General features: G+C 42.8%; 1 protein-coding gene across 1 annotated transcript; it reads right to left on the minus strand.

The window, feature by feature from the left end:
* Positions 1-239: 239 nt before the first annotated feature.
* Positions 240-17,936, minus strand: LOC136447162 (polycystin-1-like protein 2). Its single transcript, XM_066445859.1, has 27 exons — positions 17,909-17,936; positions 16,961-17,404; positions 14,472-14,581; positions 13,798-13,929; positions 13,405-13,525; positions 12,783-12,961; positions 12,156-12,398; positions 11,568-11,740; positions 10,445-10,716; positions 10,050-10,150; positions 9,441-9,671; positions 8,869-9,039; positions 7,872-8,038; positions 7,186-7,387; positions 6,734-6,930; positions 6,207-6,456; positions 5,563-5,701; positions 5,021-5,247; positions 4,440-4,614; positions 3,848-4,145; positions 3,360-3,482; positions 2,546-2,793; positions 2,206-2,354; positions 1,397-1,508; positions 1,126-1,252; positions 407-555; positions 240-298 (listed from the first exon to the last, which is right to left on the minus strand). The coding sequence occupies exons 1-27, from the start codon at positions 17,934-17,936 to the stop codon at positions 240-242; spliced, it is 4,827 nt and encodes a 1,608-aa protein (XP_066301956.1).
* Between the last annotated feature and the right edge of the window lie 254 nt (positions 17,937-18,190).

Below are 18,190 nucleotides of genomic sequence, written 5' to 3' on the forward strand. Positions count from 1 at the left end.
ATGCACCCGAAAACATAACCTTCTTGGCGAAGGTAATGATGATACTATAACAGTATACGAAAATCATAGATCTGGAAATAATAAACTTGTCTACAATGACCACTCAACGGATTTGAAGAGGGATAGTATTCTGAATGCTTGGGTCAACTGGAAAAAATGATTTATCAAAGGGACCTCATAGACGTGGCCACAACTTATGCAGAGGTACAGGTTTGACTGTATGGTTATATTGATTACCTTCAATCTTTTTCCGCCCCCGCACACTGAGCAAAGTTTTTGTCCAGCTTTAACACGCTCTCTTTGGGGTGCACAGAAGATGTTATCCATGACCATGTAATCAAGGTCAATGAACTTTAAATGACTTAAACCTCCTTGATGTAATCAAATCAGCATGGCCTTCACTTACCTTCAACCTTCTTCCTCCCGCGCACCCCGAGCACGCTGCTGATGGAGTTCCACAGCAGGTTGACCAGCTCCTCGTCGTACCCCTGCCCGTGCTCACCGATAGAGTCGCACACGATGGACATCAGGAAGTTCATCAACAGGAAGTAGATACTGAAAAATAACAATAGAATTGACCCTCAATGTCCGAATACTAAGTACACTTTGTTTGCATGGGAAATGTCTTTTAAAATTGTCATTCTTCATTTCAAATGGTAGCATTTTCGAAAACAAATTCAAACAAGACTCAGAAAATTAAACCCCTTTGTGAGCCTTTCGCGAATTCCCATCCCCAAAAAGACCGACAATTGGCAATTTGACGGTCGTCTTTACGACTTTTCTCGGGGCGGTCGGGAGCGGTACTGCAGAGTAGGCTCTGATAGGGTATGAAGTCCCGACTTATGAAAATGTGAAAAGATACAGGACATTAGGCATAACGCTAGTGAAAACTTCCCCAGACAGGTCCAAAGTTCTCTATGTACATTTGGCATAACTTTAAAGAGTTTTAAAAACACGACTTGACATAAAAAGAACGAATCTTTAGGCGCCGCGCGAAGAGCCTCATGTAAAACCGTTAAAGCGCCCCCTATATTCAGGTACATATCATTTTTTTTGTACGTAATTGTACGTTGAGTTGCCCCAAAGTCTAAATATCTAAAACATAGATAGACAGATTCTATCTACCTGAACATGAATGACAGCATGAAGATGGGGCCCATGATGGTGTATATACTGGACACTTCCGTGATGTCCACATTACCGAGCATCATGGTAAATGTCGTCTGCAGGGTCTTTTCTAGGGTGAAGTAGTCTGAAAGAATTGGCAGTTGAAAGTAAACAGATTGAGGATCGTGAATTTTACTACGTCTTGACGAATGAAAGAGATAGGTTGTGGTGAATATTTCTAAATATCGAATTAAATCATTTTGAAACAAAGTCTGTTTAGAAATCTCACGTTTCAGCTCCGTATGGAACAAGATGTAGGCTGCTTGGCAGAAAGCGACGAAAGCGATCATGAACATGGTGCAGAAAGAAAAAAGATCTCTCTTCATCGCGTTGATGGATGCCTGCAAACGGGAAAAAAACAAAATTAATGCGAAAGGTGTGGTATTCCATATCTAAGAGAAAAAAATTGCAATCCTCTCCAGGTTAGTAATACAAGAATCTAGAAATATTTACATTTCTACCACCGTGAATAGTTTCATCCGGTTGGTAGAGCACTTGTTTTTAATTCAAAGGTTCTTTGTACCTAATCAATGACATTTAACGTTACCTTCCAGCGTTTCTGTAGTCCCTCTGCTACCTTCCTCAATGTAATACTGACTGATTCCACTTTCCATGGCTAGGTGGCGCTATCATCATTGCTCTTGTACATAGAACCATGAGTTTAGGCCCCATATCTACTGGATGGGGACCGTTGAGCGACTAAGATTTGATTTCTATGACCTATGACTGTAGAAACTGAATATTTTCCACGATGTAAAAGTAAGATTTGAAAGACAACAAAACACACCAAAGAAAATACATTTTTCAGCAATAAAATCCGTTCGAATTACTATAGATATTTTAGTCGCTCAATGGTTGTTCAACACTCGCCGCCTTAGTGGAAAGCGGTCACTTATAAATGTCGAAATTTTCGCGGTAGTTTAATTGGTACCTCTTAACCGCGAACTTAAAACCATCGCGAACACTCCGTTTTCTTTCTACCCCGAAATTTAATCTCCAAAAACTTAAAGACATGTTCAGTACTGACTATATGGTTACCTGCAGAATAGCCACATGACGACTGAAGACCAGAATGCGCATGAACTTCATGATATTAGTGAACACCAAGATGGCGGATATCTGGGTATAGACGGCATCCCAGAAGGCAATGCGTTGGAAGTTCACAAAGACTTCAATTCCCCATCGGCCTGTGGCACGACAGAAAATCACGCAAATCAAGAAAAAGACATGATGGATGAAATCGAAAAAAAGAGAATCCATACCTACGGACCCTATTTTTTCAAGACTGAAATCAGAAACATAATATTAATTTTCCTATGCCTACGTAAAATTACTACGTAAAGTACAAACTGCTAAAACGACTGTAGACCGAATTTACCTTTTGACTGCAACAGTGTGTGAATAGCCATGTTTGTCATGATGAACTTGACGGCGAACATGGCTATCGCCATGAGGGAGAGGATGATGCTGATAAACTCGATGCAGTTCCAGAAGGACGTGAAGTATTTACATTTCTCTTTCTTCATTTTCTTGTACTCGTGAAACATGAAGTAAATCAGGAATAGGATGAAGACGATTTGGGCAGCGAGTACGAGATGACCGCTGCTGCCGACGTAATTGAACAGCCTGTGAATGAAAACATGAATGTAACGTTATATTCGGTTACAAGAATATTCTTCGAACAGTGACTTGATAAAAGGTAGCAAAATACTAACCTTCAAATTTTCGACGTCTAGTCTGTACGTCTTGGAGGTTAGTATTTTGCTACCTTTTATCAAGTCACTGTTCGAAGAACATTCTTGTAACTGTGATTATACGTGACTGATGAACCTCTTCAACAACGTTATGTTCAAATTTGAAAATTTCGAAAAAAAATCATTTCACACATACCAATTTGAAAGGTGGAAATTTTGCAGTAAGGCAAGTTGAGGGAGGCGCTAAAAAAGTGGAGGGGTTACAGTTTGGTTCTTTTCTTCACTTTCTTGCAATCTTGACAATATTGCATGATAAAAAATTGAATAGAATAGACTTGAATAAGAACTGAATATCAGTTTGACGTTGTCACAGAATAGTGTGCTACTCTGACTTAGCTGTGCTTAGTTTTAAAACGAAAAAAGAAATAATAATGACAAAGTCTTCAATAAGACACCTGATCATAATGGCGTCTTAAGTAACAGTAATTCAGTACGTACCGGTACACACTGACGCTGTGTGAGTGGATGGTTCCTCCAGTCAGTATAAGCTCCATGAGCATCGTTACCGTGCTGAAGAGATTGATGTTGGCGTTGTAAACGGTGAAGTCAACAAACACAGCCCTAAACGAAAAAAATTGGGAAGGCATTATTGTGTGTTGAAACTCTAGGAAAAAAAAAAACAGCACCTTTCGCACCCAAAGACGACACATTCACAAACACGTCTACTCACGGTTGTATTCTGACTTCTACTGCTTGTCTCAGTGTGTAGGAGGGCTCACTGCATGCGTCTGGTTTTGGTCACTACAACGAGCCGATCTAAATAACTACGTGTTTCAGATCTCTACAACTTCCATCGCAAATTCTATTACAATGCACCAATAGCTTCTACGCTGTGCTGTTAATTCACAGACACCATTGAGACAGCAGTATTCAAAATGATGGTATCTTAAAAATTCCATCTATCAAGTAACGTTGCTTTTACCAACCTTGCTTGTCTGTCTATCCAATTCTCATTCTTCAATGTCTTGATGGTGTTGAGAGCCTCTTGTCGAAGAGTTCCCAGCGTGGCAACGTACCCACCTCCCTTGTACGTCCCCATGGTTCCCATGACGGGGAGGCCCTCTAGATCGCTGCCGGTTTGATAAGTCCAGTGCTTGTCGCTCTTGTTTCCCGTGAGTGGCGCCCAGCGGTGCCCGTAGTCACCAGTGTCCTCATCACTCCTGGTGTATGCCTCTATACACGGTGTGAACATGGGCAGGAGTTCGGGCTTTGTTTGACAGGGGCCTGAAATTATCGTGATACAAAAAATCATGATGAAATCGTAATCATTATCTCATCCCGAGGAAGTGAACTATTGTTGCTATCTTCTTTGCCTTTCCCAAGGACTGAACGTCCAGGCAGGCCAGGAAATGAACCCATGACCTCCTCAAGTCCACTAACCTAGCCACTCGGTCATTCGAAACCACATTAGAAGTCATTTATATACCTAACAACGTCCAGGTTTAACCTTCCAGATTGGCAGACAATACTTATTTCCACAGACAGCATATAAATGTGGTGATCAAATAATAAACCTACCGTAGCCGGAGCGAAGTACACGAATACGCGGAGGTCCTACACGAAATGATTCTCTGGTGTTCATGTATTGAGTTTCCTGCCAGAACAGCTGTTTTCCGTTGTACCAAGCGGCGGGATACATGGCGGGTACGAATGTGTTCTCCAGCCACCACCAGAACGTGTCAGTAGAGTTAACCTGGACGTACAGCAAAACATTCAGCATGTAATACATACTGAGAACAGTAAAGAGAGAGAGGGGGGGACAGACAGACAGACAGACAGAGACACTCATTGAGACAGACAAAGACAGAGGCAGACAGACAGACAGACACGACAGAAAAACAGACAGAGACACAGAGAGAGGCAGACAGACAGAAAGAAGCTGACAGAGAGATAGACAGACAGACAGACAGACAGAGAGACAGAGAGAGGAGAGAGAGAGGCAGACAGAGACAGACAGACAGACAGACAGACAGACAGAAGCAGAAACAGACAGAGATAGACAGAGATAGACAGACAGGTCGGACAAATAATGAATTGAATGTGAAAATAGACCAATAGATGTTCATAAAACGAAATAGTTGTATGGAATTCGGAATTACCTTTTTAGCCATTGAATCCACAATCCCTTGTCTCAGGAACTTGTGCATAATGTGAGCCTCTGGGCTGGTGTTGTTGGAACTGATGAACAGCAGCACAGAAACGAACACCGTGAAGAAGGCGAGTTCTTTTATAGTCCTCTGCATGCGCAGATGGACCTCCCGACGCCGCCGGGCTTCTTCAAGGTCCGCAGGTCTCGGTGGTTTCATGTTCTTGAGTCGCTCGATTGCTAGATGTGAATGTGCATGAGTAATTCATTATGTTAGTATTTCGCAACAAAGACGGCAAGCGAGAGCAGCTATGTTCGTTACGTAGAAACGGCTTTCAACATTCTATTCATGTCATATTCTATTCTCTATTTTTCATCAATCAATCAATCAATCAATCAATCATATACTTTTTATCATCCATTTTTGGCACTTCATCCGGATTTCACTTTTGGCACTATGTCTTTCTATTCCAAACATTTTGTGGCCAACCGGTTAAAGAATTAAGGAATTTGGGCAAAAAAGAACAGGCATCGGAGATAAACAACTTTTTTCACCTTCGACCTCTTCCACAGTCTGAACATGCCACTCTTGGTCCTGAGAGATCTTCCAATCACGATCCTCGTCTTCAGTTCCGCTCTTCTCGTCCAGGGGGCGCTTACAGACAGACGAGATTGCTAACGCCACTAGCATTACCTGGGGGTATGTAAATATCATAGAATGGAGCGCCAAACACGCAAACTCTTTGAATATACCGAACTAAAAGTATCAAATTGCAAGTAAAAACCATTTATTTATGCCGTGGGCGCAGACAGTCAGAAGATGGAGCCCACCCCACTCCTACGACCACGTAAACCTTTTTACCTCCCCAACCGAAGAACTAGGATTGAATGAGTAAAGTCGCGTTAAGTGCCTTTTACAAGGCCACAACGACTGCCAAGAATTCCAGGAATAATCTAGTCTCCAAAGCAACCTTTACGAGCCTACGGGGACAACCCATAAGAAACGGAGTACACTAAGAACTCATATGCTATCATCTTAAAAAAAAACACACATTATAAGCCCCAAAAGGGACCGACTCGTATACCCTACTTGGGAGGCAATAAATAATCCCCCTTGAACAATGACACAGAGGTCACTGTCGACTGAATGGTAGAACGAACTCGATTACTACAATCTGTTTTCTGATGCGAATCCTCACCTTCAACGGTTCCACAACAAAGGTGGACTGGAAGAAAGACAGCATGAAGGTAGAAAACCACTTGTTGGCTTTCGCAGCGCCCCACTCCATACTGTACAGGACGGTGAAGAAAGCTGAGGCTGCCACCACCAGAAACACCAGTACCCAGCCCACATACACACACCAGTGCGGCAGCATGCGCTTCCGGGACCTTCGCTCTGCTCGGTCCAGTTGTTTGTCTCTCTCTTCTTTATGCTTGGGACGGCTTGTTCTGCATTCAGAGACAAGTTGTTGTTAATAATGGTGTAAATTACACCAGTGAAGGAGGTATCATTTTTGTTGCGTCTGTGTAGTGTGTGTGAGAGAGCCTCTCTCTCTGTGAGAGAGTCTCTCTCACACAAGTAGTGAGTTATGAGAAGGTCAAAGATGTGGCCAAAATTTTGTTGATCTGCGTTTACGTTGCACTTGAACGAGTTTGTGACGGCTTAAATGAATTGGGAAACATTTAGGATAGACGTTAAGGAAAAGAAAAAAAGATCTTTACCCACCTGAAGATCTGTACCAGAGCAACGTTGACTGGAACGACGGTGAGCGTGCTCATGACGCTGACGTACAGCTGGTGCAGGGTGAACTCGAACGGCCCCAGGCGGAGGGATGTGGTGGTGCCGACATTGTCGTCCGTCCGGTACCACATGGCGTTAGCGATCATGGTGGTGAAGAGGATGGACAGGCAGCAAGACCATCGCTGTTTGAAGGATGAAATAAGATTTACAATATATGAATTTCGAACAGAAACGAGATTTATTCATTAATGAATGAGCTAAAGTCAAGTTTACGGCCTAAGATTTTTTCACGTCGCCAACCAGGCAGGTTATCGGTGGAAAACTACCAAATGTAATGTTGTGTGTAACATGATTTAAGCCTGCTCACGTAGCTGCTGACATGCGGTGACCATGATGGTGATGATGATGCAAACATCCTACATTATAACAACACTGACCTGAACTCGGGTGAAGTAGCTCCTAGTCGGCCGGGAAAACACCGACAGCCACAGGTGACCATCTGACAGGTTCTGACGGGCGGAAGTGAAGAACAGGTACAGGAATGACGTCAGTTCCTCTTTCCCCGCCGTGGGAGAGATGCGGTCCACCAGTCCATCATCCTTCTCAACAGCCAGCCACTTATTAAAGATAAAGACCCACCTGGCACAAGGAAAAGTGGAATGTTAAAGAAAATGGCAAGCATGGAGAAAAGTTACAGGTCCAATAGAACTTTTGAGGGAGGTCTTGGACGGCGAGGGATGGGTTCTGTCTTCCAATAATATGCTTTCAAACAGTCCACGTACATATTTTATCTTCCCAACCGAAGTCAGGTACCCATTTACGCCTTGGAATAAAAAAAAACAGAGCTAAGCCAGGAATGCCAGGAATCTAAGCCGTTACCTTTCGATATCGATGTTCGAAAGTCTAACCGCTTACCGATATCCGATCAAAATGATCAAATAAAACCATTCATTCATTCATTCATTCATTCATTCATTCATTCATTCATTCATTCATTCATTCATTCATTCATTCATTCATTCATTCATTCATTCATTCATTCATTCATTCATTCATTCATTCATTCATTACATTTGCAGGCCATCTGCATGTGTACATATAATAGGATATTGTAGAATCTTACTTGTCGTCCGTCTGGAGATCTTGAATGACGACCTTCTCGATGTACCAGGACTTGCCGTCGCCCTTGCCGCTGTTGTCGTGCCAGACGCGGAGGAACTGTAGTGGCCCGAGGCACTTCTCCGTCGACATGATGAAGTTGTCCACGCTGCCTCGTTGGAAGATTTTACCCTGTGATGACGTATAAATAGAACATGTCATCCTGTGATTACATTTACATAGCTATTGTACTGTCATCGGAATTTATGCGAAAGGACATATCTCTGAAGACATGTTGTGGAGTAAGATCGTAATATTTTCTTACTACTTCTCTGCCAGTGGAACAGCACTTGTAAACAGACCTGTTCTTGGTACGGGGCAATCCACACATTCGTAAATAGACCTGTCCTTGGTACTGAAAACTTCATGTAATTGCGAACAGACCTGTCCTTGGTACTGAAAACTAAATGTACTTGCGAACAGACCTGTCCCTGGTACTGAAAACTTCATGTACTTGTGAACAGACCTGTCATTGGTACTGAACAGCTCATGCACTTGTAAACAGACCTGTCCTTGGTACTGAGCACTTCATGTACTTGTTAACAGACCTCTCCTTGCTACTGGACAATTCATGCACTTGTTAACAGACCTGTCCTTGGCACTGAAAACTTCGCACACTTGTAGACAGAAATGTCCTTTGTACTAAACAATTCATGTACTTGTTAATAGATCTGTCCTTGGCACTGAAAACTTCGCACACCTGCAAACAGACTTGTTCATGGTACTGGACTCTTCATCAACTTGTGAACAGACCTGACCTTGGCACTAAACACTTCTTTCACTTGTTTACATACCTGTCCTTGGTGCTGAACACTTCATGTACTTGTAAACAGACCTGTCCTTGGTATTAAACACTTCATGCACTTGTGAACAGACCTGTCCTTTTTATTGGACAATTCATGCACTTGTAATTACGTAAACAGACCTGTCATTGTTAAAACGTTACGTGAATCACCATGTACCTTGTAGCGATTGTAGTCGAATATCCGCACTCCTGTCTCCTCAGTCTCCGCCATGAGATTGAAGGCCACGCGTGAGGTGGTCCCGGCTCCGCCCAGGTTCCCCGTGAACACGGCGATGTGGTAGAAATAGTCGTTCAGGATGCCGTTATCAGGCAGCATCCTCATCTGCCACTGGAAACGAAATTGAGAATATTGCAAATCATCAAGGTGATCTCCATACTGTACGGTGCTATTATGTGATGTAAGATTAAGATTATTCCTTTTGATGACAGGTAGTAATGAAGACGGTAGGCACAGTGTGCTACTTACCATTTGCATTTACCACTGTATATTTGTTTGTTTGTTTCTTTCTTTGAACCTTTGATAATTCATGAAAAGCTCATATCGTCCTGCAGGCCTTCATATCCAAAAAAGAGCCTACTTTACATATAGTACCATGAACCACTGGTATGATGAATGCACAAAAACACAATAATCTTACAAACGTTTTACTCCCTAGGGAAAAGAATAAATGTGTTTCAAGTTATGCTAAAGCTTAAGTCCAAATAGGCAAAGAGTGAGCATTTTCTTACTCTGATGAGATCCTTTTTGTCCTGCCTTCGTAGAAACGGCAGCGCGATGAAATAGAGACAGATGATCACGATGACGGTGGAGAAGACGACGGCGTTGTCGGAGAGATTTGCAAACTTGGCGAACACCGTGCTGAAGTCGATGGTGTTGGGAGGCGTGACGAAGTCTGCACCGAATGACGTCAGATGGTTACACAGACACTCGGTCACGTTGATGTCACTGTAAGAGCCGACCTGGAATCACAAAGGACATTTTGATTTTTTATTTGTAGCCAAGTGTTTAGATTAGCGGACACTGGATCGAGGGATCACGGGTTCGAGTCCTGGCATTTCTATGGGATCTTACCTTTCTTTCACATTTACCTTCTTATGCGCATTAACCATGAACAAAGTACGAGTCTAAATAATAAACGAAGCAAAGTCAATCGCAGGAATCCCGCAGACTCTGACTCACCTAAAGAGAAATAGACAAATTTTGCAGTTTTGGGTGTTCAGTTTTAGGGGATTCAGTAACATTTAAAGAGGTGTACGTTGCTATCCGCATACGAATGGTGAAAAACAAAGTGGTTCAAACAGACACACATATTTCAAAAAGTGTTTGTATACTCATACCCGACACCCTTCTGATGACCACGCCTCTTCCTTTTCGTCCCACCAACGGCAACCCAGCACTATGGTTCCGAAAGTGTAGGTATCGTTTCCAGTCTTGTCATCTGGAAGCGAAAACAATGCAAAAATGACACCTTCTAACTGACTTGCCAGGAACCTTGCATCGTGGAGCATGGCAGGGTAGCCCTGAGCATAGACTTTTTCACGGACCACATGCATTGCATGCTGGGAGACATTGTGGTCGTGTATGGTCTTATTTGTACATCAAACACTTAATCATGATACAGGTACATGTATAATGCTTTTTCCACTCTTAACGTATATACATCTATGATAGTTATGGCCAATCCCTCAAATTTCAGAAAGTTAACTTTTTAATTGATATATAGAGAACTTACCTCTTTCCACACCTATGTTGTAGACCCCGGCGTCGGGGATGTCAACAACGAGAATCGAGTAGGTCTCATCAGGAGAACCTGTCGTAGGGAACGTCTCTTTTATATCGTAGTGCGTGGAGTTGGGTTTAAAGTCCAGCCCTAAGTAGACATGGTAGACCTCGCCTGGTGTGGCCGGGATCAAATTGATCAACAAACCACTTCTGGCGTCGGTGACGTTCACAGGGTGGTTGTTTATCGTTTTGTTGGTAATAGGATTGTACTCAAACGTTGACCTGGGGAAAAATAGTGGCATGTTAAGATTCTGTTCCTAGATCCTTGAGTTAATGCATTCGAAGAGTGGTCATGCACAACTTAAGAAAATTTAAGTTTCTGTCAACTGGGTCTTCTTATTCTCGTATCACCACGGAGCTTCCAGATGGGTAGAAACGACTCTGCAGCGATTAAACATTTACCAAAAGCAAGACGTTACGTTTTCAGTACCAAGGACAGGTTTGTTCAGTACAATGGGAAGGTTTGTTTACAAGTGCGTGAACTGTTGGTAATAGGATTGTACTCAAACGTTGACCTGGGGAAAAATAGTGGCATGTTAAGATTCTGTTCCTAGATCTTTGAGTGAAAGCATTCCAAGAGTGGTCATGCACAACTTTAGAAAATCAAAGTTTCCGTCAACTGGGTCTTCTTATTCTCGTATCACCACTGCTACACCTTTCCGCTCCAATACTCCGCACGTGTCAGAGCTTCCAGATGGGTAGAAGTGACTCTACAGCAATTGAACATTTACCAAAAGCAAGACGTTAAGTTTTCAGTAAGCAAGGGCAGTCCTGTTCATAAGTGCACTGGGTTTCAGTACCAAGGACAGGTTTGTTCAGCACAATGGGAAGGTCTGTTTACAAGTGATTGAACTGTTCTGTATCAATGTCAGCTCTGTTTACATGTAAGTAGCGCATTCAGTACCAAGGAGAGCACTGTTTACAAGAATGCGAAGTGTTTAGTTCAATGACAGCTTAGTTTGTAAATGGAAGCAGGTACTCCAAACGTTAGCCTAATAACCAATCGCCCACTAAAACTGTTTTCAATTTCTTAAAATTAACATTGAGAGAAAATATCAGAAAAAACGTCTTACCTTGTCGAAGAGTCGAGCGGAGGGTTGAGCAGCACAAAGACGAAGTCTTCCGACAACCCTGCTACCCGGATGGCCGTGCCGTTATCAGCGTTCATGTCCAGGCCCAACACGGAAGACGTCACGAAATCTGCAGTGTCGTCCCATACGAACGGGTTCTCTGCAAACTCCGTTGTCTGTTAGGATACCAAAATCATACAACAAATTGATACATTACAATGTTTGTATCTTGTCGATATATATATATATAGTGAGAGAGAGAGGAGGGGAGAGAAAGAGAGATATATATAGATATACAGATATACAGATATACAGATATAGAGATATATAAAAGGCTTCGCACGTTTTGATTATGCCCCTTGTTTCTCTATGAGGCCGCGAAAGCATTAAGCACCCCTAGGATCACCACATTTTTAGCTATACATACAAGTATATGATTTTGAATCTCACTCGTTTAAATACATCGTGGGTTTCCATATAAGTGTTATTTAGTTTGCTATTATTATCTAGTTGTTTTGCTGAACTGCCACAATTTGTTTCTACCTATTTTAAAACAAATCATGTAAACAAAAGTCACATGTCAAGACGTACCTTAAATCCGATCGCCGCGTTTGAATCCAAACTGCCAAACATGCTGCTTGAGGAAGGAAACGTCATGCTTCCCCAGGTGACGTTCAGCGTCATATTGCCGATCTCTCCAGGTGTGCTCCGTCCCACGTGTACGCCGATGCTGTAGGACACAATACTCACCACCGTGCTACGGCTGGCTTTGCTCAATAAGGCAGATGCTATCTTATCCAGAGCGTCAACGCAGCTCCTCGTAGCCTCTCGTCTCTGTAAAGAGAAATAAGTGAGGAGGAAGCAAACCTGACAAATATTTAACCCTAAATCTTAAGCTAGTTTTGCTTTTTTCGATGAACACAAGCATTTCAATTGCAAAAAAGGCAATAATATTCTGTATGCTATTCAGTGAAATACAAATAATTTGTAAGAGCATGCAAAGGTAGGCATGATTATTTTGCTCGAAATGTTCAGCAGAAAATACGGGAACAAAATGTTTTTGTGAAATGCTGGCAAATGGTTAGCCACATAGGGAATTTCGGATTGCGATAGAGTTGCAAGGATAGCTTCTTTAAAGCTGTATGCCAAGGATTAGACATCAATATCTTGAATATAGTGGAAATGGTGTTAAGTTCTTAAAAAGTAAAGAAGTCTTACAGCTTCCATCTCGCGTCCCTTCAGGTCGGTCAGCGCCCTGGCACGCTGCTGTTCCTTGTCATATCGCTGTCTCGGAGTCAGGTACAGCTGGTCATAGACAGCTTCTGTCTTATTCACACCAAGATGGTCATGATGAAAGGTGTTCAGGGTAAAGAAGGAGTCGATGATATCGATCAAATCTGAAATAACATATGAATTATGATTATAACGTTGTACAAGGCCAAATATCAAGCCATATGCGGGAATTACTTATTTGATAACAGTGTAAAAATTATGATACTGAAGTCAATACAATCAATTATCTATAAGTAATGGTTCAATTGGTAAATAACAGCCATAAAATGTTACTAAGATATGGAAAATAACAGTTTTTCAGCAACGCTTGAAACTACGGTGGTGTGCCAACAAATGTAAGATTTCCTTCGTCTAACGCCAAAACATAAGCGGGCTTGAGGTACGCATATACGATTGTTACTCATTATTATCATGAATATCATAGCTGTCATTTGTTTCTTTGAATAACTGTTCTAGTCTACTTCACCAGTACCGAGTATTTAGTGAAACGTTACACCGTATAGATTTAAAGTCTTATCTTTGAAAATAGAGTTCCGATCTAACTTACATTCAGACACTTGGTATATTTCGTCAAAGGTAACGGTGCCATTGAAGTTCAGCAGTCTGTCGGCCATGGATGACACCGCACTCACGGACAGCGATGTTGTGTAATCGCCCTTGTCCAATTTCTGAACAATGAAAAGATAAGAAACTAGAAAGGCAACATTTGCAAGCAAATATTTAACGTTATGTTTACTTTCACATGGTCTAGCCAAACAAACTACTGCTCGGTTTACTCAAACTCAGACACACGAACGCTGTGCAAAACATAAACTTCTTGGCAATAGTAATAAGTGCCAGGGAATGCTATGAGCGACTTTGTTCACATTCTTAAGACGGGTCCACTTTTACTTCTTGCGTTTATAGCTTTCTAAGATCTGTAATTGTCTTTCCACATTACCTCCAGATTAAGTTCTGTCGTCTTGCAGCGGTACGTCAGCTGTGAGGTGAGGTTTGCCAACGTCATCAGATCCTGTGGACTTCCTGATCGAGTAGATAACCTGTGCACCTCTTCGATCGCCCGGATGCACCACTGCGACAATGTTATCACATTATGGTACATGAGTTAAATACAATCATGAACATAAATAAACGTTTTTGTGTATTTCATGTTAAACTCATTATTGTGAATATGGCTAATTCTGTCTATACCATTTCCTACCAATGCAACATTCAGACCTAGGCCAAACCAACCTTCCCAACCAAACCATACCAACTTTGAACCCTGTCCAAACGAACTGTCTAATCCTGAGAAGATCCGTTTACACCATCTTCCGCCCCACATCCTGTCACTCTACAATATCCAAATAACTACAGACACACCAAGACAAACAAACATAACGAAAACAATACATCTGTTTTCATGGAGGTAAATATCATTAGAGATGTACTTTATAGACAGATATGAAATACATGTTTTCCCACTTCATACACCTACGTAATACGGACAAATTCGCATTTCTAATGCGTTTAGACAAACCTTCGATCACAAAACCTTTCTACGAGACATATGCATGTTATGTTATTTCGTAGCTGTCTAGCGACTACTGTGGACAACCAATTATATACACTTACAGGACTTTGTGGTTCTGGCGCTGTGTCCCGGTGTAGTTGGTGGAAAATATCTGTAGTACTCGGAGGAGTTGTTGGTGGCGTTGCAGATGGTCCACCTGTGGTTGTTACTGCTACAAAACCAAAACCAAAACGTTGTGAAGTAGCTTTGGCAGACGACATTAAAATGCAAAGCTCTTGTCTATATGAAATAGTTTTACTTTGGAAGAGGATTTGAATGATAGACATTGTTTCTGTAAACTCAAGGCATCAGAACAATTATGGCGAGAAATTGTCAAAGTGAATATCAGCAAACAAGCAAACTAACAAACAAACATAAACAAACGGTGTTCTCTCTCACCCTCTGCAGCTCCCTGACGTTTGGATGCCAGCCACTGTGGGTCTGTGTGACCCACAGTTTACAGCTTATAGGAAATAAGCTCTACATGAGCCATGAGTCGTCCTGCCTGTCTACAACATTAGACCAAGGCCAAACTACTGACTTCCAAATCTCCAAGTATCCTGTTACACCATTTCTGCCTTACCTTTTGGCAGGATGACACTCTGCGGACAGACACTAAGATAAATCAACAAATTACAAACAAACAAACACACCAACAAGAACACCAACAAAATTTAATGGCTTCATGTCACGGAGGGAAAAAAAGCATGCCCGGCTAGTCTGCGAAGTCTGCCGGGACACGGCCGATGTCCTCTCGATCCCTTCGCGACAAATACGGATCGGCAAATGTTCGCAGGTCACCCAGATCCACCCAGTATAACATATTAGTTTTTCAGGGAGAAAATACGCTCGACTCTCGATGCGTATTCTCTCGACATTGACGTTGGCCGTATTGGGGCATTTGTACTTGCACTGTTGTTGGATCACCGACGATGCCTTAAGTAGTAAAAAAAAAAGGGATTCTATTGGGAAATGATTATCTGTATTGACAATAGATCAAGCTCCTTTTACTTATTGTAACCACCACTTCCCGTCGTTCAGGAAGAAAGAAAGGGACCTTATGGACGATGCCCAAGCGTTCCTTTATACAACGTTACAATTTCCGTGTCAAAATATCGTATCAAAAATGCATCTGAAAGAAGTTTAAGTACGTGTGCGATGTTGTGATAGGGACGTTTGAGATATCGCGACGATAGCGCGCTACGATTTACCACAATATCGCGTATCATAGAAACATTGAGCTAAATAAGTATATTGCAGAGACGTAACGTTATTTCGTTACAGTAAACGATGTGATATGACATTATTTCCGTATCATAATGTATTGAAAAAGACTGAAAAAGATACCTTAACATTGATACGTCTACGATGTTGCAATTATATCATCAAAAATTTCATTTTTGGAGAACGAAGGGTTCTTATGAACGATACCCATATGTCCTTTATACAACATGGCGTCGCGATGGCGCAGTGGCAGAGTGTTTGGCCCCAGAACCCAGAGGTACTGAGTTCGAATCCGGGTTTCCCTGATTTATCCCGTTGACGTTTAGGAAAGGCACTTGACGCGACTTTCCTCACTTCACTCAGGTGCAAATGAGTACCTAGCTTCGGTTAGGGACGTCCCTCGGATAGGACATTAAATGGATGTCCCGTGTTTGAGGAGAGCGACAGCTTGAGCACGTTAAAGAACTCACCGCACTTATCGAAAAGAGTAGGGGTCCTTCCCGGTGTGAGTGGTTCAAAACCTACAGTCCTTTAGTCGCACATGGGGCAATCTAAGGGCTCCCTTGGAAATCAGTTACTTAGGTAACTGAAGGGAAATCCCCAAAGCAAACCGCTGCGTCGTGTACAAAGATATAACGGGTGGCATTCATTCAGCTCAAAAGCTGAAGTCAAAGCATCGATACTATTTTGCAACTATTCTTTATTTATTTATTAAACAACAGAAAAATATACAGGACATAGAGATGATGCACTCTACCTATCGCCAATATTAACATCATCTCTGGAAATAAACATTACAACTTACATAGATACAATAACAATAAGAAACAGCAATTGGGTCGTCCAATACAAACTAACTAACAAACAAACAATCAATATAATAACACACCTGTACTACGTTTCAAAACGTTTGCTTGTAGCAATAAAGTCCTGTGTCAAGCCCAAAATTTTACAATTGAAATCAGACGAAACAAAGGATGAACCTCTTAATAACAAATAAATGAGGGCTTGATTAGACAAAGTGTTAAGAGCAAGTATGGGGGCTAATAGGTTCTGAAGGTTGCCGAGAAGTTTTAGTCTTTGTCGACTGTATATAGGGCAGAACAAAAGATAATGGACAACGCTTTCGCTTCGACATCCACAAGTGCAGGCTGGACTTGCAACTATTTACTGTGAACTTTTTTGTATCGATATTTCTATAGGCTACAGAACAATAACTATTTTTTCTTTACCTGATGAGATTCAGTAGAGGTTCAGTTCTGTGGGATTTGGCTGATAGCCTGTCAATATATTTCTTAAATTGTAAAAGAGGGACGCTATACCTTACCTGATGGAGTCCCAAATAGGTTTAGTTCTCTGAGCCATGGCTGATAGCCCGAGTGGGTCCGCGTGATCACGAACCTCCAGTACCGCGCTGTTCCCTGGAATGCGCCGAACTCCTGGCGATGCCTCGTCCCTCCCTGCACGTTAGTAACGGACACGACGTCCTCCCAGTTGTACGGACTCCCAACCTGCGTCGACTGTAGCGTGAAGGCTGCAATGTCATGGACCGCGTCTCCGTAGTTGTTGACTGCGATGCGGCTCAGAGTGTGGGGCGCTGTGAGGTCCAGTGTTATGTTCCAGTTGTTGTGGTGACGGTCAGTCAGAGGGTTCCAGTAGGTCCCAGTGTCCCCATCCAAGGCCTTTGCGGCATCATAAGTCACTCCGTTGCTGACCCACGGTGTGCCGGTAGAGTCCACAACCCATGATGAATGCCGAGTCAGCCATGCTCCTGGGGAAGAGGACGTAGAATCATCACGCCAGCTCTATGGAAACATGGAAGTCGAAAACACACAAAAAACAGACACATGTACGATATGCCACTTTATGTCGCACATAACGTGAATTAAACGAGGTAAAAAGGGTGCGTATTTACCTCCGTCACATTGATATGAAAATAATGCCGTAGACAGTCTCGTCCCAGCAGCTCGATGCTCCCGCCGCACTAATCATGCTTTCAAGCTGCAGACCATCGCGTGTAAGACCAACTACTACAGGCTCTCGTTCTTCCCTCGTACCACCAAAGATTGGAATGAACTTGAGCCTAGTGTGGCGGAGGCGGAGTCCCTCCCAGTTCAAAACTGAGCTGGGTCGGGCTTCGCTGCATTGAGCTGCCCCCCGTCCTTGTATATATGTAAATATATAATTACTAACAACACTTAAAGTCTCACTTGTCCAGTTCTTGCACATGTAATTGTCCAGCCCCCTTTCTACCCTCTGTTTGCACCTGTTATACCCCCATTCCACTTGGACGACGCTCTCATCGCGCTCTCACGGCGACCTCATTTTGGCCAGATCGCTGTGAGAGCGCCGATAGCGCGGCGAGAGCGCCATTGAGAGCGCCGACAGCGCCATTGAGAGCGCCGACAGCGCGGCGAGAGCGCCGACAGCGCGGCGAGAGCGCCATGCGCGCCGTCACCTCGGCGATGGTTTTGAACATGCTCAAAACCTTCGCCGTGAGAGCGCCGAGGATGGCGATCAAAAAACGAGCGCCGAGAGAGCGCGGAGCGAGCGCGGT

This window comes from Branchiostoma lanceolatum, chromosome 13 (assembly GCF_035083965.1).
Source record: "Branchiostoma lanceolatum isolate klBraLanc5 chromosome 13, klBraLanc5.hap2, whole genome shotgun sequence".
Lineage (NCBI taxonomy): Eukaryota > Metazoa > Chordata > Leptocardii > Amphioxiformes > Branchiostomatidae > Branchiostoma > Branchiostoma lanceolatum.